This window comes from Boleophthalmus pectinirostris, unplaced genomic scaffold (assembly GCF_026225935.1).
Source record: "Boleophthalmus pectinirostris isolate CB_2022bp ecotype Guang Dong unplaced genomic scaffold, ASM2622593v1 HiC_scaffold_18, whole genome shotgun sequence".
In the NCBI taxonomy this organism is placed as follows: Eukaryota; Metazoa; Chordata; class Actinopteri; order Gobiiformes; family Gobiidae; genus Boleophthalmus; species Boleophthalmus pectinirostris.
The window spans coordinates 41519046-41542249 of record NW_026571133.1 but is presented as its reverse complement, the minus strand read 5'-3'; the positions used below and the strand labels follow the sequence as shown (position 1 = coordinate 41542249).

Here is a 23204-nt window from a genome sequence, read left to right as displayed (position 1 = left end):
TAGATAGAGTGTGTTTGCACATCAGTACACCACATGGACACATCCATCCATCCATGCTTTGTCTGCTGCTTTACCCAGGGCCAGGTCGAAGAGCTAATAGTCTGAGCAGAAATGCCCACACACTTCCTCCAGCTCTTCCCGGCCAGCTGAGAGACACTGGAACAGATCCCCTCCCCTCCTCTGCTCCTCTCCACATGGAGGAGCAGCGGCTCTACTTAGAGTTCCTCCTGTATGACTGAGCTCCTCAGCCACACCCATCTCTAAGGAAGTGCCCAGCCACCCTGCAGAGGAAACTCATTTTGACCTCTTGTGTAAAAGTGCTTAATTATTCTGTTTATTTCACAGCAATTATCATAAAAGATTTTATTATCAAAAATAAAACACACATTTCTCTGAAGTGGCTAAAGCAAGGCCAATAGATGAAGTACACATAATAAAAACTTCAATTATCAAAGCATCTAATGTTGTAATTAAAAGTTCAGCTCTGCATTAGTTTGTCTGAGTTGTCCAGTAGAATATTACTAATATACATCTGAACAAGGCTGTTGATGAAGGAGCCCTGTTACCATTAATAATAATAATGTATTCTTCATTCACTTCACACTCGGTGGTAGTGAGCGACTACTACAGCCACAACTGTCCTGGGGCAGACTAAAGGGAGTGAGACAGTCAGTCAATGCCATCAGCCCCTACAACCACTCGCACACCACATGCATACTATGTAGGGTGGGTTAAGTGCCTTGCCTAAGGACACAATGACAGGCCATTGGTGCCTCACAGTGACTCTGTCCAAATACTAACCAGACCCAGCCCTGATGAGTGTCTGAGATGTGATGAGATCAGACTCTGACACAGAGGCCACAACTGTTAACCATGTCAGTGATTTTTGCACTTTTCTTATAGCTCAACTGGTTGTATTGTTGTTGTGTCTGTGGTACATTGGTTGCGTTGTTGGGGTGCCTGCATACAGTAGTTGTGTTTTTGGGGTGCCTCCGTACATTGGTTGTGTTGTTGGGGTGTCTGTGTACATTGGTTGTGTTGTTGGGGTGCCTGCATACATTAGTTGTGTTTTTGGGGTGCCTGCGTACATTGATTGCGTTGTTGGGGTGCCTGCATACATTTGTTGTGTTTTTGGGGTGCCTGCGTACATTGGTTGTGTTGTTGGGGTGCCTGCGTACTCTGTGAACGGGTGCATCGTCCGTACAGAACCTCATAATGTGGAGACATAGATTCTCACTAACTAAATGTGACAGTTTAAGTCCCAGACATGATTCTGTCTGTACAGCGGCTGATTGATTGTACTGTAAAAGTTTTCAATTGCCTTGAGCAGAGAAAACACACTTCTAATGGTGAGTTTAGAGCGTTATGGTAAATCTGTACTATCTAGTATTTATATATTCACTTCTGGGTCACACTGTGTTTGGCACAGCGGTCCTGGGGGAATAAACAAGTGATTTATAGGAGCATTCTCATAATCAGAGGACGTGACATGATTCTCAACACAAAACACACAGTTTCATATCATCATGTCATGCCCAGTCTGCTGGGTACATATATATATAAAATATATTGGTTTTGTGCAGTCGATGTTGTTGTAAATGTGCTATAAAAACTAAATTGGCACTGATATATTTTCTACTAAACATTCCTACATTGTAAATTGTGTCTAAAAAAAAGAGTCTTTAAGGTATAATTATGAAGTGTTGTTTGTCTAATAATCAGGAAGGTGTGTTAGGATGCTAGTTGTTGTTCACTTTACTGTGACAGCACAACTCAGCTCTAGTGTCTACATTTTGTGCTAATAAACTCATCACAGTGAAAAATTAGGATGTTCTGAATGCATAAAGTAAACGAGGAATAACGCTGGATTACAACAAACATTTAACATGATCACATTTTGTTTTTCGCATTTTTAGCACAGTAAAAATCAGGTACAGCACCTTTTTGTCATCAAATGCAATGCAATATTCAATGCACAATGTTGGTTAACCAACTAAAAGGTGAATAATGACACACAAAACACAATAGATAAATGATGGAAAAGTTAAAATCATGCAAATAAAAAAAAAAACAAAACCTTCATTAGAAACATGATGCTTCAGGTCAAAACAGGACTAACCTACGTGTTTCGACTACAAATAAAAAGCTTGTAAGAATTTAAATATGTCTTTAAATCTTCAGAAACACTGTAGTTCTTTTGTCTTCTTAAAAAAAATGATGAATTTGCTTTTTCACTCTGAGCTTTATTGAAACAGCTACAGCTCACTTGGTCCCACTCCAAAGGAATGCTGCTAACTCCAAAGCAGATCAATTGTGACAAGTCAATTAGATTAGCTCGACAAAGAAATCCAGAGTTAATTCATCCAGAAGAACCCGTGATGCACTTTAAACCACTCTTGTTTGTTTGTGTCTAACCCGGTGGAACAGACTGAGTCCCTGAATGCCACTGCAGATCCTTCAAGTGCATATAACAGATTAAGCTACTTATTTCACTAGGAGATAGGAGTTAAAGTGGAACTAAACACTAAATCTACTTTTTTCCACTATTAAACTGTGTATATGGTGTTTGAAATGCTTTATCTACTGTTCCTGGTCATTCTTTTGGCTACTTTAGTGCAAAATAGGTACATTTGCAGCTTTCTGGACAAAAACGAAGTGTGGAACTGCCTTCAGTGGTCACTACAATTTTAAGTAGTTGGTAACATATAAATAAGAAGATAATTTGTTCCATTAGATTTTGAATTTTAAATGCTGCTGATTTTTGAAGTTTGAAAAAAGATGTTTGAATTAATTTTATTGAGAATTTTAGTTGTATAATCAAAATAAAAATGTTCACCTTTTAAATATTCAGCGCATGTATTTTCAAGCCCTCCAATAGGCGAGTTTCAGCTGATGTCATTGTTATTAAAAGCCCGCGTTGCATGCTGGGAAATATTTTGGTCGGAGGCAAGAAACACGAAACACAGTGCGTAACCTCGCATATTTATCCCCGATAATGGTAAATTCCTGCTGCATTATCAGATGCACTAATAGAATCACGGAAGAAGGAAAATGTCATTTTCATATTCTGAGTGAAAAGAACCACTAACGGTGAATTAAACGGCTTTCAAACATTCGCAGAGCAAACATAGAAGATCCTAACAAACCGTGGACTCCAACAAGTTCAACAACGCATCCAGACTCTTGGAGGTTTTCATCTTTTCTGCTGTGAATGGCCCAGGAGTTTCCACCAAGTCATTGTGAGTGAATATTTGTCCAGGTAGTTGGCGATTCTGACCAGAAATTTGGTTTGGTCCACCTTTTGTCGGGGTTGAAAAGGGTGATTTGGCATCCGTCGATGCCAATTTCTGATCAAATGGTCTTGGGTCCTCTGCCGTTAGAGTGGATAAATAACCGGGATCAATACCCTTTACGTGCTTTCTCGCTCCGTCCGTCATGTTAAATTAGTGTTTATTGCCGCCGACCAAAATAATTCCCAGCATGCAACGCGCGCCTTTGTCAACAAAGAAACTCGCCTATATTTCAGGGTGCTTTCACACCGACAGTATTTGGTGTGCACAAAACGGTCCATTCGAACCAAAAGCTCTTAGTTTGGTTCATTTTCATTGGTGTGAAAGTATCAATCGGACTTGGACCCGGACCAAATCAAGTGGATCGAGACCTCAGGAAAGAGGTGGTCTCGGTTCGTTTGAATCCACGCCAAATGCTAAACTTTGGTGCGGTTCCTCTGGTGTGAACGCGAACTCGGGTCCAAACCATAGACAGTAGGTCCAAATGAACTGTAAAAAATGTTCGATTATCTTCCAACTCCCACTTGGACCTCGGAACTTTCCTCACGTCCGAGCTTGAAGTGTATTATGAGGTTTCGCGTGTCCTCTTAAGAGTCCTTTAAATCAAGTATTTGTTCAATATTGGCCTCACCACATCGACTACCAAACCCACAGGCAGTGATATGGATGTGGTAAAGTACTGCACTAATACGAGTAACTGAACTTGTCATTTAGTAAACCACCAAAGCGTCCAAACACAATGAAAACACTTCATATGATGATGTTTCCTATTGGCCGTTCTCATCTGTGGGCGGGGTTTACACAGAAATAAAAGAAATGAGGTTTTGGTGAAGATAATTCTGACCAATTAGATTGCTTCACTACACAATTTCCTGTTTACTTACTCTACTTACTCAGTTAGATCGAATCACTTTCTTAGGGCTTGGCATTGTGGATCTTTGCTACAATTTTTTTTTCACTCTGAATTTTGACTGTTGAATTTGAGGGCTTGAAAATATTTGTGCTGAATATTTAAAAGGTTATTTTTTATATTGAATTTGAAAATGTACACATATGATTTCATTAACTGACATTCAGAATAAAAATAAAGTTGGACATTCAGTGGCATTTAAAATTCAATATCTGATGAAACTAATTCTCTTTCATACTTGGATCTTTCTTTATCTTTTGCAATCTGTGACAATGGTGCAGTGGGTTTAGTGTTCACTCACCAATGAGAAGATCAGGAGTTCAAATTTTGTAATACCTCAATCACCATCGCCCACTTTTGATTTCTTCTGTAGAGGTTGGTGGAGTAGCCAAAAATTTTAAGTAAGAGTGCCATTACTTTTCTTCTAAAGTTTTTTTTTTTTTTTTTTTTAGTCAAGTCAATTAAAGGGCCCATATTACAATTACACAATCTTCTGATCTATGTTATAATGTTGTTTCCTCATCACAAACAGACCTGGAGTTGTGTTTTGTTTTATTCACAAATGTTTAACTCACATACTCTGCATATTTAGGCTGAGTTCTTCTCTCTGAAGACTGAAAACACTCTGTTCCACCTTGTGATGTCACATGACGATACAGGAAGTGCTCCACTGTAGTCCAATGACCTTCATTTGATCTTCCGATATTTTATGTTATTAGGTTGTTTTTTCAGACCAAGAGTTTGTTTTTCATACCTGACTGTTTCGGCTGCTCCACTGTGTTTTTAAACTCCATACACCTACATTAGCCTGATTCATCAGCTGGTTTCACTTTGTAGAAACCGTCTGACCTCGCAGCATTAGGATTCATTTGCTTGACGGTAGACGGGTATTTTTTAATTTAACCAATCGCTGCTATTTGGTCGTGACATATGTAATGTGCTGCTAACGGGGCTAACTGGTATATTAAACTTTTCCCAAATCTCGTAGGAAGAAGGATAATAACATCTTTCCCCTTGATAAAATTCACCAAACATTCTGTTTATTCCACCTTTACATCCTTGATCTCGGGAATCGTTGCCAACACAGAATGTTTGTCTTCATCTACATCCATCTCGACCTCTTTGTTTACTGTTGTGCTGTTCCACAAAATGGACCCAGTCATGACTTTAAAGCTCTTTGCTGACTGGCCGGTGTGCAGTCTACAACTTCCAGCAAACCATCTAGTGCTGGCATGTCCAAACTATGGCCTGTGGGCCAAATGCGGCCCTCAGACAAACTTTCCTTGGCCCCCAGGGTTTCAGGTGAATTGACCCAAATTAACTTGTATCAATTAAAAATTAACTTTTTACTGCAAGCTTATTTGAAAATCTACCTTGATAAAGCAAATATTTAATATTTAATGTGTGGTTTTATGGATCTTAGCATGAATAAAGACTGATGGCTCATTCTACTGTGTTAAACATATTACAATTATTCACTGTATTGAGCATCAGTCTATGGTCCCTCGATCAGCCCTCTGCTTCATTTGTGTTTAGATATGTGGCCCTTAATGAGAAAAAGTTTGGACACCCCTGATCTAGTTTATTCCAATTCCTGACCTAGTTGCTGAAGCACTAGGTGGCGCCATCCTGGCTACACCTACACCTAGAATCATTTGGATAATTTCAGATCTGGAATTGCCAATCTCTACTGAACTAAGGTGGAACAGACCAGTTTGAGCTTTGGAGATGTACTAGTACACAGACTAATAATAATAAACGATTACTCAAAACATGTGTGAATGAAATACAATACAGCTCCTTGTTTTTGAGGGGGTAACCACATTATAACATGGCTTAAAGCTCACAGGAGTCAACTTTGTGTAATGTGGGACCTTTAACTGATGTAAAACTGATGTCGCGCACTTTAAGGTCCCTTTGTGTCTACCAGTCAAGACCACTAATATCCTGGTCTTTCCCTGGTGAGATGGTATCTGCATCACTGTATACATTTCATTTCCTAACAGTGCGGACGGAGCGCGAACTTCAAAGTGCTTATGTAACAGTCAGAATACGCTTGTGTTTAATTAACTCACTCGCACAACTTTCACAAAAATATTTACTTCAGATGTGAGATGTTGAGATGTGAAGTGTGTGCGCTTGGTGTGTTTAGAAAGCGTGTTATATACCATTTAAGATAGCCAAAGGTCAAATCAAATAGGCCTATGTAAAATGACTGTTCAGGAATGATGTACTTGAGGAATATTTATATTTTCCATGAGTGAAAACAAGTGAGAGAAGTTATATAATGTGTATAAAGGTATTGCCATCATAGAGTGTACAAAGAAGTGAACTATGGGAGTGTGTTGCGCTCGGCTTCAGTTCAGCTCCAGTCAAATGAAGCTCACCGAAGCCGTGGGTCAGGAATTTATTTAGGGACAAAATAGCAAAATAAAAAGATTAAGAGAGTGGGTTGATGAACATTTTAAGACCAAAATGATGAAGCTCACTGCAGCATTTACAGAGAGAGGGGTGATGATTTTTTTAGGGTTGGGCAAAAATTAAAAAAATGCATTAATCGCATGAGTTCGAGTGTGATTAATCGCATGTTATAAGTAAAACCAATTAATGAATTAAAAAGTAGAGTATAGCACACTTTTATTGGAAATGTAAATGAAAGAGTCACACATTTGTTGTGCAAAGAGCATTTCTTTCAGAGGGGAACCTTCAGGGCCTTCAAGGTATTCAGTGAAGGCCCAAGAAAATATATTGAATGAATTACTACAATATATTTTTTCAATATTTTTTATTCAGTAAGTAATAAACACTACACTAGTAATTATTTCTAGATCATTGTTATAAACTTGGACTAATATGACTCTCCCTGCTAAAGAAACACCTGCAGGGCCTTCGGTGGCTGGAACGAAGACCCGCGCAATTCAAGTCAATATGGGGATGAGTTTGAGTTTGACAGTTCGTGGAAACCGTCTGACCTCGCAGTATTAGGATTTGTTCACTCGACGGTAGGCAGGTACTTTTTTCATTTAACCAATCACTACTATTTGGTCGTGATGTATGTAATGCGCCGCTAATGAGGCAAATCTCATAGGAAGAAGGACAATAATGTATTTCCCCTTGAGCAGAGGCACTAGGTGGCGGCAGCTTGGCTAGCCATACGCTCCAAAAGATCACAAATTTTCTTTTCAGAAATGTTCTTACACTGTCAAAATTAACTACAGTGAAATAATAGATGAGGGTTGTATTTCTTGGGAGCTGGCCCCAATTTAAATGGACAGTCTGGACTTTTGGACTTAGGACCTAATTTTCTAGTGAGCCAGAGTGTTGGAGACGTGTGGAGACACTTTTTAAAATATTCCATCCTGTTCTTGTATTTGCAGAGGTCGCTGGTGCTAGACTAGTGCATGTCAATGGCCATAGTTATCTCCTGCCACTAAAAACAGTCTTATCCACTCCACGAAACACCTGAAGGAAATTATTACACCAGAGTGTTGTGGTGCCTGATATTCTCCATTCGACGCCTGTATGCCTTAGCCCCCTTTAAGATATTAATGCTTAGGGGTTCAGGGGGCCCATATTCCAAGAACTGAGATGTAATGACTAGGAAATGAGGTCCTATGTCCAAAATTCTGCAACTTTATCATGAAACTTGATCAAGCCCTGGAGCCTAAACATATCTGCTCATTTAAAGGTTCTGTATTATTTATCAAAACTGACTCTTGTGAGCTTTCTCTTGTTATAATGTTGTGACCTCCTCAAAAACATATTCACACGTGTTTGAGTAATCCTTTATTAGTAGTCTGTCTACATCTCCAAAGCTCAAAATGCTTTTTTCCACCTTGCGAGGTCATGAAGTGTTAGGTTTTCAAGTTAAGAGATCCTTTTAGCTTTAGGCTATATGAAGACGCAAAAGTGGCATCGCGTCTTCACTTTTTATTCCGCGTTTAGACGAGCGTTTTCAGGAGGAAATCTGTATGTATACGGTGACGCAAACGTGTGTGGAATTGGATTGGGTATGCATGCCAGCTGGCTAGGTGGTGCTTCTAGGTGGTGATGTATGTGACATAAACGTGTACACGACGTGAGCAGATTTGACCAGAGTTTTGCGTCTTGGGCAGTGTAGACAGAAACGCTACAGTGGAGCGTATTCAACTTTTCCGCTCTGGAGGGTGTTTTCAGATTTTTTCATTTTTAAGCCCCAAAAACGCCGTCACCGTCTAAACGAAAGGCACTTCTGATAAAATATGTTGTGATTTTTACCCACAAGTGTTCTCGTGTGAGCAAGCCCTTAGTTCATCCAAAAATATTCTAGTGAAGGTGTGTGGCATTTAAAAAGCATTTTCTGTTTGAGAAAAGAAACTGGCCTAAATATTGCAGGGTAAAACAAAACACAACTCCAGGTTTTTATTTATTTTTTTGCCTGTGCCATGTCCTGTGCTGCTGACCTGTTTTGTCTACCGCCAATCATCTCCTCCTCCAACCCTAACCCTAACACCCATGTTCTGTTTTAATTAAGCCCTGATGATGACCAGTTAAGGTCGAAACATGTCGGCTTTGGCCATTCAAATAAAGGCCTTTTAACTATATTTTTCCTCTTGCAGTTTTGTACTTTTTCTACTTGTTTGGAGTGCCTGGAGTCCGTTGTGTTTGAGTTTTGATCCTTTTTCCAAGAGTACCCTCTACCTGCTCCTACTGATTGGAAAACCTGCAGCAAACAGCCACAGCCTTTTCAGCAGCTCTCAGACTCTCAATAATAAAAAAAATGTTTTTACTTTTCAGTCCAGTTCAAAAATGTAGTGAAGCAGGAAGTTCAGATACCTGCTCTCAAATGTAGTGAAGCAAAAGTAAAAAGAATCCACTTTTTAGTAAATCACAGACACCTACAATTTATACTTAAGTTCAGTTATTTACTACTTTTTCTTTGTGACGTGCCACCCCTGCATCTAAATCTCTTCAGGCGTGTTTTTGATGAGGGAACGATATTATAACAAGCGTCTGGAAATCAAATTTGCATAATAACCTCTTTAAACCACATCGCTTTCACTACGTAATTTTTGCAGCAATAACGCTCTGCTCATTAACATTATCGTCTTTCATATGCATACAAATGTGGACTTTTATTTGACTATTTGATTAGCAAAATCTTTAATTTATTCTATGCATTTCTCTGTCTCTAATTGCCCATGTCCATGAGTGTGTCTGTCACTGAAGCACCAGGCAGCTGTGGGAGTCAGATTGGAAACAGGTTTAACACGGTGACAAGCCAATTCAAAGTTCTCGCATTTAGAATACTTTTAGAACTTTCAAACCGCTTATTTGTCCTTATGCCATTTTAAAAGCAATTTTGTAGAACAGAATGTGACAATCTTATTTAAAATGATGCCTTTTCTGCTAATCTGTGTAACTTGCTTTTGTTGAGGTGATAATAATGGTCCTTGATTCTGCAATTGGTTATCCCAGCCGACGTGATTGCAATTCTGACTCAAGTGCGATGTTAATTTATTTGAACACTTGAAAGAGTTAATAAGGCTTAGAGCTTTTGAGATCTTTGGCAATATGTGACAATGGTGGTGCAGTGGGTTTAGCGGTCACCCACAAACCAGAGGGTGAGTGGTTCAAATCTGGCTGTACCTCAAACCATCGCCTTCTCACGCTTATGTTGTCAGAGTGGAGTAGCAAAATATTATTATTACTCAAGAAATAAAAGTAGTGATCCATGAAATTGCTAAAGTAAGTATAGTATATTTGGGAAATGACTACTCAAGTAAAGTCTAGTAATAAATGTTAGTGGTATTTTCAAAGTATAGATTACAAAAAAGAGGACAAAATAAATGAATTTAGTCAACAAAAAGCTTTTCTCTGAGAGTAACCTAAACTTTTACTCGGGTAAGAGTACTGTTACACAAATATACAGTATATCTCAAGTAGGAATAAAAGTATGGTGTCTAAAATCTACTATCAGAAGTGCAGTTTTCTTTAGCAGTAGTTAGGCATGGGCATTCGATGACATTTTCTTAATCGGTCGTCAGGGTTTTTATATTAAAATTATCATTATTATTACTATCTGCACTACTAATCTGCATAAATAAATTCTACTTTACGACAAATAAACCATAATCACTCTAGAGCCACATCAGCCCGTTTGACATTATAAATAGAAAGACAGAAACAAAACTTAAAACCACATGGCTAATTTGCATAAACTATGCGAAGGGAAAAAAAAAAAAACCCTCTTGTGCACTGATGCAGTGAAATACAGGTTAGTGTGACCATATTTGCGTTTGTCAAAACCAGGACACCGTACAACATTGAGCGACTCTCACCTGGCAAAACTTTTTCCTACTGGACACCGAAACATATGTGCTGCTTTATACACTGTGCACATGGACTCACACTTGTCCCGAGCAGAACAGAAAGCGTGGAATTTCTTGTACAAGTCATCGTTAAATACACATTTGCGCTTCAGTACGTTGCAATCTGACCGACTGTTTGTGTCTCGCTCCTTCTGAGTGCAGAGAGACACATGTCCGGACCCCTGTTTGGTCACACTACGCACAGCAACTTAAATTCGGTTTGTCGATTAAAATGAACGTAATTGATGAAATTCTTAATGATCAATTATCGATTAATCGACTAATCATGCCCATCCCTAATAGTTGTAGAAGTAAACATACTTAACGTCACGTAACGTAACTGTGATTGTAAAGGTAACTGAGTACTTCTCACATCTCTCAATCAATTTCTCTGATTGCACATTCTTTAATTTGACTTTTTTTTTTTATGTCCATCCTATTGCAGTCACATGGTAACACCTCTGTGAAGTTGGCCCCCTGTCAAACGCAAACCTACACAAAAACTATGTCTATCCTTTGTGCTTCATTTGTGCTGTTTTGTGCTGCAAAAAGTTTCATTTGTGCTTTAGTTTTAGAGATATTAACAATTCTTTTATAGGTCAAATTAGGGTCAGCCAGCCCCCTGGATGCTTAGAAATGCTCTAAAAAGGCCTAAAATGGTGTCTATTAGTTTTTGTGCTGTTTTGTGCTGCAGAAGGTTTTGTTTGTGTGATTATGGTTCTTATGATATTAGCACTTTTATTTTCAGCCGATGACATCATCCAGCCCCTCAAAATGTTAAACAGCCTCAAAACAGGCAGAAAATTATACAAAATGTTTGTACTCAGTTTGTTCTGTTTGGCGCTGTGAGTATATTTCTAAAATTATTATATTTGCGGAAATTATATGATGTCCTTTCTGCTCAACTGACGACAGCGGCTTTAACAAAACTCCACAAAACTAGTGAAGAGAAATGATCTCAGGCTGTGGAAAAGTCTGTATTATTATTATATAAAATATGAATGAAAAGCAAGTTACTAAAAACTGATACAGACTTTTCCACACCCTCAGATCATTTATCTTCACTAGCTCAGCTGAATGGAAAGGACGTCATATAATTTTCACAAAAATAATAATGAATCATTTTAGAAATATGCTCACACAAATGAAAATTGTCACAGTGCAAAACAGCACAAACGAAATACAAACATTTCGTATAATTTTCTGCCTGTTTTGAGGCTGTTTAACATTTTGAGGGGCTGGATAAACGTCACTGGTTGAAAATAAAACTGCTAATATCATAAGAAACATAATCGCACAAACAAAACTTTTTACAACACAAAACAAAACAAAAGAAGCTCAGAAGAATGACACAATTTTGGGCTGTTTTAGAGCATTTTTAAGCTTCCTGGGGGGCTTTCTTGACCTATAAAATAATAGTAAATATCTCAAAAACTCAAGCAGCACAAATGAAACTTTTAACGGCAAAAAGCAGCACATACAGATGATGAACATAGTTTTTGTGTAGGTTTGTGTTTGATGGGGGCCAACGTCACACAGATTAATGTAACTAGAAGGTCTGGCCATGTTTTGAACCAGATACACTTTGGTTAAAGGGCAAAGCATTAACGGCCCCATGTATCTGAGCATAATGTGTCTTGCTCTCGTACATATAGTCACTGTTGGGCAAGTTCCTTTAAAACTGTAATGCCTTATTTATTACTTATTACTGTCATTTCAAAGTCATTTGTTACATTAAAATAAACATAAAATGTAAGGCATTACATTAATATTGCATTACTTTAAGTTACTCTCACCAAAATAACTGCGAAGATGCTGAACTTTTGCGCCTTATATGGATTGAACCAGGACTAAACCAGGACTGAACCAGAGCTGAACGAGGACTATAACAGGACTAACCTCAGACTGATTCCAGGACTGAAGAGGAGGACTAAACCAGGACTGAACTAGGACTCACTGTCGGGACGGGCTCGAAAGTGACCACAGGAGAAAGGAGCGGCTCTGCTCCGCATCTCATGGAGGTAAGAGCGACTGTCGCCCAATCGCGCTTTATGGACACCATGCTGCGTGGGCTCGTGGTCCTGATTTCAGCAACTATTTGCAGGTACCCGACCCGGTGCAAGACTCTGCTACAGCGCGTAACTTCTACCTTCCTTCAGCGTGTCCAGAAGTCCAACTTTTTGTGCGATGGTTTGCATTGTTCTCTGCCTTTTGCGTGCGACCGCAGGAGCCTTTGTCAGTGCAGAACGTTTCGTCGACGTTGTGGGTTTTGTTGGAGACAACACTTGCAAACATACAGCACTTCAGAATCACACTGATAGAGATTGAAAATGTATTTAAATTTGGCAGCTGAACACATTCGGTACTGTACTGTACAGGAGACAGGAATCCCTTAGTCAATCAGGACGCAGCGGGAGGAACGCAATATGTGTTCATACACTGTAAAAACAAAAAGCATGCAAAATTGCATTTAAAAAATGTGCGAAACAGCAAGACCGCGAAAAGTGAACTGCGATAGAGTGAGGGACGAGTGTAAACCAGGTCTAAACCAGAACTGACCCAGGTTTAAACAGCGTGGAGTTCTTTGTCGGTCCTTTCGCCCAAGGTTACCTGAAGGTCTACGCGGCCGTGTCTACGGCGTTTCACCGCTGCTGATATTGCGGTGATTTTAGCAAATTTGTATGAAGAAAAACCCACCACTTCAATCCAGGTTAAAAAAGCATTGTGACACGCGTTACTCACATTTGTACTGAGTAATATATTACTATTTTTTCCCCTGTAATGCCTTACATTACTGCGTTACAGCAAAAAGCAATGCATTACTGTAATTCGTTACTTTTATAACGTGTTACTCCCAACACTGCATATAGTGTTATATAAGCAGCTATTAATGTCCCCTGTGTACTGTCTGCATTTAAATAAAAAGTGTTTAATTGGAAGTGTGCAGTTGTTGTTAGCTTTAAAGTGATGTCAAAACTGCCTTCTGGTCTGTGAGAGTTGTGAAAAACACTTATAAACTCATCATGGTGAATAGTTAGGACTCTCTGAATGCATAAGGAAAGTGTGGAAGAAGAACTGGAGCACTGCAAATCGTTTAAAATAGTCTAGTTCTGTTTTTCACATTTTTAAGACAGTAAAATTTGGCACAGCTCCTTTAACGTTGCATGACAAAGATGTGGAAACGTCACTACACCCACATTTAAAATCCACATCATTTCTGTACTTACATTTCACTGTGAGTCACTGTGAGCCCAGTCATTCTTTTAACTTTTATTTATGCTATCTTTCTGGATAAAGGTTGAGGAAAGTCAACTCCAACGCAGTGATAGTCTTTGTTGAGTTTGTCTCTGATCAAATATAATAGCTCTAAGCAAACAACAGTGAGTCCTTCATAAACCCACCATCTTTTCATAATCACAGCTCATGCTACAGCAGCCCACAGTAAACACCATTTCAGAGAGAATCACTGACGGAGCCCAAGGTTGACTCTGCGTTTAAACTTTGATTGAGTTGGATTAGTTTGAACCTCCTACTCTATAGAAAGAAGGTAATTTATTAGAACATTTATCTTATGTGTTTAGGCTATGCATGAATATACTAACTGAATCATCTTCTAAGTGGGGTGTGTGGATTTAAAGCAGACCTATGAGACCAGTGATCCCCAACCTTTTTTGCGCCACGAACCGGTTTTATATCAGTATTTCGCGGACCGGAGGGCATTTTGGGGGGTGGGGTGGGAGTTGCGTAAGGGAGGAGATGCGGTGGATGGTCCGGAGCATGGTTAAGTTCTGGCTAAATCCTGTTTTAGTCCTAGTTTTAGATCTGTTTTAGACCGGATTTACGCCTGGTTTAGACCTGGTTTAGTTCTGGTTTAGTGGCATGTGGTGTATGGGAGGGGGAACGGTCTGCGCAGCCTACAGGACGGGGGACGGTCCACGCGATGTACGGGACGTGGGACAGTCCACGCGAACATATGGGAGGGGGGACGGTTCGCGCAATGTATGAAACGGGGGATGGTCCGCGCGACATATGGGAGGTGGGACGGTCTGTGCGGTGTACAGGACGGGCGACACTCCACGAGACGTACAGGAGGGGGGGACAGTTTGCACGGCGTACAGGACGGGTGATGCTCCACGAGACATATGGGAGGGGGACAGTTGGCGCTGTGTAGGCGAGAGGGGGACAATCCATAGCGTACAGGACAGGGGACGGTCCGTGTGGTGTAGGGGAGGCGGGGGATGGTTGGATCGTCCATGCGGCGTACAGGAGGGGGCGTTGGCACTTTTGTGGCCCAGTACCAAAAGACTCACGGCCTGGTACCAGTCCCTGGCCCGGGGGTTGGAAACCCTTGTATTAGACCAAATAGACTTTTCAGAGTTTGTTACCATGTTATTGTTGTTTCCCTTTCTCGTATCCCCACATTTCCCCACTTGAAATTGTATTTAGAGTACATGTTTGAGCAATCTTTACACACTTGTATTCAATATGTCGTTCCTCTGTTGCCTTGTTTTCACTACCACCAGTCCAAGCCCACTGTGACATACTTACTTTGTTCTGCAATTTTATTTTCTTAATCGGTGGTCCACGTAGGATTTGACAGCACCATTTTGGTTAAAATTTTTTACAGATCTGTTGCTCGGTAGTGTGATGTGCAGTTATCCATGGGAAGAGCTTACGACTGCATGGCTCTTTGTTGATGAAGTTTGTGGTGAAATTGTGCACCACAGGAAATCAGCTAACTTTTTTCTTTTGTTAAGTTTGATATTCTGATTTAAAAGTCATAAATTATAAAATCAGTCAGAAGTCAGAAGCACATGTCTTGTGGTGATGATGTGTAACTGTTCTGCTGGGGCATCTGCAACATGCATGTCTTTGTGGAGCTGTTATTGCTTTGCTACAGTGCCACAGTTAAAAAGTCTAAAGTATTTTTGAGTGTCTGAAGTGTCCCTTTGATGTCTTTGGGTGCAAAATCAGCCTGCCAACATGACCAACACTGACTCAAAGACAATTCTCTGGACTCTCTTAAAATATGTTTGAAATTTTATTTGAACAGACAAAGTATTCTTCCAAATGAGCTGCATGGGGAGCTCTATCCCTAAAGATACCTACTTCTGCTTTAAATTCATTTATTCAATTCCAAGTTGCCTGGGATCCAGATACACCTTTCTTCCAATACTTTATGAAAATACGAGTCACCGGTAAATTTCCCTGTTTCAAATGGGCATGATTGACAGGTGGACTAGCCAATCAGGGGCATCCATGATCTGTTTGTATTGGAAAAAATAAAGCAAAAAAAAAAATCACAGAGAATTTAAGATTTCTCCAGAATCAAGCCAAGCACTAAACTGTAAATCTGAGCTGGAAAAAATGTGTGTTTTTTTTTTGTAAATGATATGTGACCAATGAGCTGTTTTCACATGTGTCACTGAAATAAACAAATCAATAAACAATACACAAAATGATGGTGTTTGATCGGGCTTGAGACACAACAAAGGGCGTCGGGGCCTGACTGATACCAATCTGTATAAAAAATACAAAGAGATTTCATTCTGGATTTTGCAGGCAAACTTACAAGTGTTGTTATGCTGAAAAACACCACATGCATTCTGAATGTGTGCGGGGACCCAACTCCACCGATCTGACCTTGAACTTTGGCTTGTGGCGTCACCTGCTTTTCTTCTGGGAGATATGTTTGATGCCATACTGCGGAACATTTCAGACCCTGTCCCAGAAACATATAGTAATGGTGCACCTTCAGTCAACCTCTCCTTTCACTCCTTTATACAATAGAGCAGGGGTCGGCAAATACTCAAAGAGCCCTTTGGAGCGTCTCCCGCAGAAAAGAAAAACACCCGGAGCCACACAACCCTTTTGACTCTCAACTGAGGACAACACTGCATTTCTTTTTTTTCCTGTAAGCTCTGTATAAAAGACTAGAATGTGTTGCATTTATGAAAACAATGAAATGCTACAGACAATATTTGTCCATTCATATATACAGTCTGTGTTTTTGACCTGCAGATGGATAATCTCTGAAAAGTTTCACATGAACCACCTCCAATTCGATAGAAGCACAGAACAGACTCACCATCAACAGCACATCCTCTATCACAGAAAGAACACACATATTCCACTGAGTTGTAGTCCAACAGAAGCTGACGCATCAGCGACACAAAGAGCGCTTATACTTTATGCAAATGAGCCATGTGGTTTTAAGTTTAGTTTCTGTAAAAGGTAAACACATATGTACAAAGCTGCATTAAACACATTTTTACTCAGTGTATATTTGAGTCCTCCTCGTACGAAGTGAACCAAAACTGCCGTCTGCTTCTATGTTCCCTCATCATTTTATCGTGCGTAGTTCCACATGTCTCAGTCTCATCAGTCGTGAACGCAAATGAATCTGCCCACGTAGCATTAAATGTTCTGTTTTATTCAGAAACTTTTCTTTTCTTGGATTTATTCATTATTTACCTACCAAAAAGGCTGGTTAAACCCTGTCTGGTTAAAAACATGCTTTTAAACATTTTTTGTCAACAACTTTGAAAGAAATCCACAGGCAAACATTGACCCTGTTGGATGTGTAACATCTTTTCCTACATTCATTGAACTTTTACTTTCATTTTCAAATTTGTTCCCTCTAGTTTCTGTAATAAGTTAAGACATTAATGAATTGTCAAAAATTCTTGCCCCGTTTTCCCTCATGTTTTACAACTTGACCGGACCCCTTTATCTACAAATTTAGAATTACATTTAAAAACGAATAAACTAAAAAAAAAAAAAAAAAACATTGGAATATAAATAATGAGTATTTAATTACAAAGTTACAGAAGGATGAAAGAGCCGTGGGTTGCCAGCCCCTGCAATAAAGTGTAATTTTCAACACAAAAGGCATTTAATTAATATTATATTGTGCTCTGATGCAATAAAAAAAAAAAAAAAAAAAAAAAAGTTCAAGACCATTTTCAAACTATTCAAAACATAGTCTGATTTCAAATTGTTACCAAAGTTGTCAAAGGAGTGCAGTTTTAATATAGTTTCAGCATCAAATAGTACCCGGGTATTCCTACTTCTATTACTTCTATCTTCTTTCTTTTGTCAGTTTTTTATTCTTTTATCCGGCAGGAAGGAAGAACTCTATTTATAGCTAATAGTTACCCCAACACACATCTCAGAGCAGACCTGAAATGACCAATGCCCTGTCAGAAGCTTTCCAGCGGATATTGCTTGTCTGTGTTTGGACCCTCCGAGCACACATGGAATTAAGGGCCACTTTCTGAAAACTCAAAATGAAGAGCTTTGATAGGCTTGGAGGTTGCTCGTGGCTACCTTGGTACAGTCCATTACCCCAGCCAGAGTTTGATCTCATTTCTATCGGTTTTCCCTACCCCGACCCTCAATCTAATTTGCTGTCTGATCACTGTCAACATCGGTTAAAACATTCATACAACAACAATTACGACGTTTGCGTAGGGGCTTGGTGCTAATTAAGTTTTTAATCGCTCGTCTCATTAGATAAACAAAACAAATGTCTTTCCATCTAGCTCGATTCAAAAAATGATTTCTAATGCTGAACACAAGAAAAAAGTCTATTCACAAAAATGGTACCAAATTGGCACCGACCTTTCATTGCTTCATCTTCTTTTTGCTAAATCCTGTTACGGGCCACAACTTTGGGCCTTTGGCAGGGTACACAGTGGACAATGGCCAGTTTGTTGCAGGGCTATAACAGGACAGACACATAGACCTACGCAAACAGACAATCATCCACTGCCACTATCGCTACAGTTAGACTGACATGGCAAGAGAAATATAACGTTATAATATGCCACAGAGTCAGAAACGTAAAATTGTGAAGTGAGTTTGAGTGTGTGGAAAAGAGACTATGAGACTATTAAAATCCATGCAGTGTCCATAGAAGAAGCTCATACAAAGAAGTGGACTTACAAGAGTGTGATGTCACCCAGAGGCACCGTCCACTAAGACGTTTTTGAGACATTTTCGAGTCGTTTTCGCTGCGGTTCGTCCTTACTAATCTGATTGAAAACGATCTGGTGCTGCCAGCTCCAACGAATTCATTTGAGTACGAATCTGATCCAGCACTGTGTGGACGCCTGAAATGCTGATACGCTGGTGTAGGTCTATACGCTGCGAAGTAATTCACCACCAAAACCCTAAGAGGCTAGAATATATGTCAATTCATATATACGCTCTACGTGTATGACCTGTAGACGGATAATCTCTGAAAAGTTTAACATGAACCATCTCCAACGTGATAGAAGCACAGAACAGACTCATCATCAGCAGAACATCCCTCTGTCACAGAAAGAACACTCATATTCCACTGAGTCGTGTCCTTTAGTCCGACAGAAGCTGAACCACATCAGCGCACAATAGCGAACTGTTTTTTGAGCGTTTAGTTTATGCAAATTATCCATGTGGTTTTAAGTTTTGTTTCTGTAAAACGTAAACAAATATGCGCAAAGCTGTGTGGATAGGGAAGGCTTTGATTGTGGACACAAAAACGACGTGTCTGGACGCAGATCCTTTCCGATATGGTGATGTGCAATTCGTTTCAGTGTGTAAACGTAGCCATAGTGTTCAGATCCAGTCAAATGAAGCTTACGAGGCAAGCAGTTATAGAAGTGAAATTGGAGTTCTATATTAGAAATAGGAAATTATTCACAAAACAGCCAAATAAAAACACCAGGATCATGTAGAGCGGGTTAATGCAAACATTTTAAGACAAAAAAGACAATGCTCACAGCTGCAGCTTACAGAGGGAGGCACCACACCAGGTTTTTACAGACAGAGGTTTGGCTGTAGACATCTCCATTAAAAAGACCCAAGTTGATCATTGACGATCTGAATCTCAGTTTTGATTAAAATTTGATTAATGAATAGCTCTAACAAACACACGATGGATCCGACTTCAAGGGACACAATGTAACGTTTGTGGTTTTCTGGGTCCTATGAAAACAAATTTTCTCTTTCTAACCTTTACCCCTGTTCAGTGTCCTTGGGTGGTGGTGGTGATGTTGATAATGGTATTACTTTGTCTGGAATGTTCCACAGTATGGCATTTCACTTCTAACTATCTTTCATGCATTCTTACTATAAGTTAGATCTCAATGTAATCTCTCAGTCGCCCATCAGTTCGATTACAATTCTGTAGATTTGACCTGTGGCTTGGGACTTGTGGCGTCACTGGTTACATGCTGCTATTCCGACATGCCGCTATTTAGACATTGACGTCTAATTGTCGGAGTAGCGGCATAAACATTACTTTTCAGTCTCCCAGTACTGCAACTCTTCCCCCCCCCCATTGTCAGAGTAGCGGCACTTTACTATTTTTCAAACATTCTGATTTTTCAACATGAAGAATAATAATGTGATGGCCTATTAAAGTTTGCGCTCCCAAATATCATAAGATGCTTGCGCCGGTGCAAAACACTTAATCAGAGAATACTTCGGCCACATAGGATATCACAGTGGGAAAATGTCCGAACTGATAGCCGTGGAAAACAATCATGCATTTTATAAAAGTGCATAGGCCAGCCTTCAGGAAAAGGCTCTAATCTAATCTAAAACGGAGGCTGCATGGGCCCTTTGTGTTTCATTCATTTCGTATACGATGTGTCAGAATGAAGATACTATAAAGATACTAAAAAGTGTCAGAAAACCGGCATAAATAGAGACATGTCATAATGAAGGGATGTTGGAATAGGTGGCGGAACCCGGCATCACCTGCTTGCACCCTTGTTGTGTTACTTAACCCTTAACTGACATCTATGGATTGTAGGAAACGTACTGTATAGGAAATGGGCACATTTTATTGCATTATAATGAACCTAAGTTAGTCTTATAATGTAATGGTAATGAAATATGTATTTATAATGTGTGTTCATCTGCCCAGGGACTGCAGATGGAAAGTAGCAGCAGCTAAATGTGGTATAAATGATCTTTTTTTTAGCCAGACTGGCGCTATCTAGTGCCTCTGCTCAATTTCATTTCTCTCCAGCAACTAGTTCAGGAATTGGAATACACTCGACGTTTGCAAGAACCCCGGAAGTTGTAGACCGCATACCGGCCAATCATTGAAGAGCTGTGAAGCCATGACTGGGTCCCCTTTTGTGGTACAACACACCAGTAAACAAAGCGGTTGAGGTGGATGTAGACAAAGCCATACATTCTGTGTTGGCAACGATTCCTGAGATCGAGGATTTAAAGCCGGAACAAAGAGAATGTTTGGTGAATTTTATCAAGGGGAAAGACGTTATTGTCCTTCTTCCTACGGGATTTGGGAAAAACTTAATATACCAGTTAGCCCCGTTAAAGGTGCCTTACATACGTCATGACCAAATAGCAGCGATTGGTTAAATAAAAAAGTACCCGCCTACTGTCGAGTGAACAAATCTTAATGCTGCAAGGTTAGACGGCTTCCACGAAGCGAAACCGGCTGATGAATCAGGCTACTTTTCTTCTATATGATTAATGAATTTGAACATGGTCCCTGACAAACAAAAAATAAACAAAGAAGGAAAGTGTGTATTGTAGTGCAGAAGTGGCACATACCTATGGGCAACACCAGGAAGAACGGCAGCCAGCAGAGAACGAAGCACCCCACGACGATGCCCAGAGTCTTCGCAGCTTTCTCCTCACTGGAAAACTTGATCCTCTTCAGTACAGCGAAGGAGGCGCGCTTATGCTTTACGCTGTCCTGCTTGTCCGAATGTCCGGCGTTCCCTCGATGTATCCTCAACGTCACTCCCTCCGCGTTCTCCCCTTTGCTCCCCTTCCTCAAACTCTTGGTCTCCCTGGTCGCTACGGTGTACACTCTGCAGTACATGACCAGGATGATCGCCAGGGGTATGTAGAATGAACCAAGAGCAGAGAACAGGGCGTATCCGGGCTCTTCCGTGATCTGACACACCGTTTCGTCTTCCGGTTGCGGCTGCTTCCATCCGAAAAGCGGCCCAACGGAGATAGCCGCCGAGAGTCCCCACAGGCAAGCCACCGCGGCCAGGCATCGTCTCCCGGTCGCAACGGTGGGGTAACGCAGCGGGTAGCTAACGGCAAGGTAGCGGTCGATGGAGATGACGCACAGGCTGAGTATCGACGCGGTGCAGCACAGAACGTCCAACGCCGCCCACACGCTGCAAAACGTTCGTCCGAAAACCCAGCGACCCAGAGCTTCGGACGCGGCGGAGAAGGGCATGACCGCCGAGCTGAGGAGGAGGTCGGCGGCCGCGAGGTTGACGATGAAGTAGTGCGTCACCGAGCGCCAGTGGTGGTGGAACAAAACGGACAAGATGACGAGCATGTTTCCGAGGACGCCGAAAATGAAAAATACCACCATGACGATCCCCATGATGACAGTTTTGCCGACGTCGACCTCTGGGTAAAAGGACACGGTGCAGTTGGAACAGAGAGTGCTCATGTTGGGACCGTTAGCAACCATTTTTGGACGTTAGCATCTTGGGACTACGCTATTAGCATCTTGGGGCTACGCTATTAATCTATCTTTTTTTCTACATTATTTTCCCAATAGCTACATTAGCTAAATTTTAAAGGATACTAACATCTTACTGTTAAAACTAGCCATAGTGAAGCTAACGAAACCGGTAAAATTAGGCTATGCTTTGAGTTTATATGTTTCACATCTTTCTAGTGATAAACAACCCTATGCTAACATGTCAGAATAAATTTAATTATGCAGTTATTAAGCTTGTAATGCAGTAAAAAGAAGATAGGTTAGACTATGTAGAAGTTATGGTAAATATTTATGTTTTATAGGGCGTAGTAGCTAGTTTTAAAATCAATTTTGCATTTGTTTGAATTTCCTTTGGGACCAGTTGAAGAAAACTAAAAGAACTAAAAGACTTCATATTCCAGTGCAGCCATTTTAGCATCAGTCAAAAATATAGGCCTATTGTTTGGAAGTAATTTCACTATAATCACTTTTATCTTCTAGCCTCGATGCAGGAGGTTTCCATATGTTTTCGCCTGCCAAGATAATCCTTTTGTTTATTTGAGCGAGGTGGACTTTTTACTTTCGGCAAGTCTCTTTTCTTCCATTAAATTAACTTGAGCCGCCCGGTTGGAAGTCATTAAACTGCTTTTATATTCAAGGCCATCCACTGTTTTTCACTTATCAATATTACTCCCCGTGAGTACTTCCGCTCTATCTCGTCTTCTTCGCGGTAGGAAAACTTGTCTTTGTTCTTGCCAGTGGATCAGATGGGATTTCTTGGCTAAATGTCACAGCGGCACAGTTTGTCAGACTGGGCCCGGTATGGTTCTGTAGCGATGACAGCTATTGTGTTGCGGAGACATTCACGGTGGATTTGAAGAGGTTTGTCCATGGTTTATTCCGCAGCAGCCTGAAAAACAAGAGAAGAGGAGAAATCAGTCCAACGTTAACCACGGATTCGCATACGGTGTCACGGTAATTGGGCTCATTAGCGCTAAAATGTGGTTATTGAAAATGTCCCCAGTCGAAGTAGCATTGTTAGTTGCTAATTGAGTCCAGTTTAGGCAGATTAAATGTTACGAGTTGTTGCCAAGTATTACACACTTTCTCTCATTTTGTAAAACACTTAATTAAAGGTGCACCTTGTAACTTTCTGGTTGGGGCTTCATCACCTTCTTGTT

General features: G+C 40.3%; 1 protein-coding gene across 1 annotated transcript in view; it reads right to left on the bottom strand.

The window, feature by feature from the left end:
• Window positions 1-22011, bottom strand: part of adra1ab (adrenoceptor alpha 1Ab) — a 40991-nt gene extending 18980 nt beyond the window's left edge. The window contains exon 1 of the mRNA XM_020919261.2: window positions 21126-22011. Coding sequence (XP_020774920.2) covers window positions 21126-22011 — 886 coding nt within the window. The remainder of the gene's footprint in view (window positions 1-21125) is intronic.
• Window positions 22012-23204: the final 1193 nt, after the last annotated feature.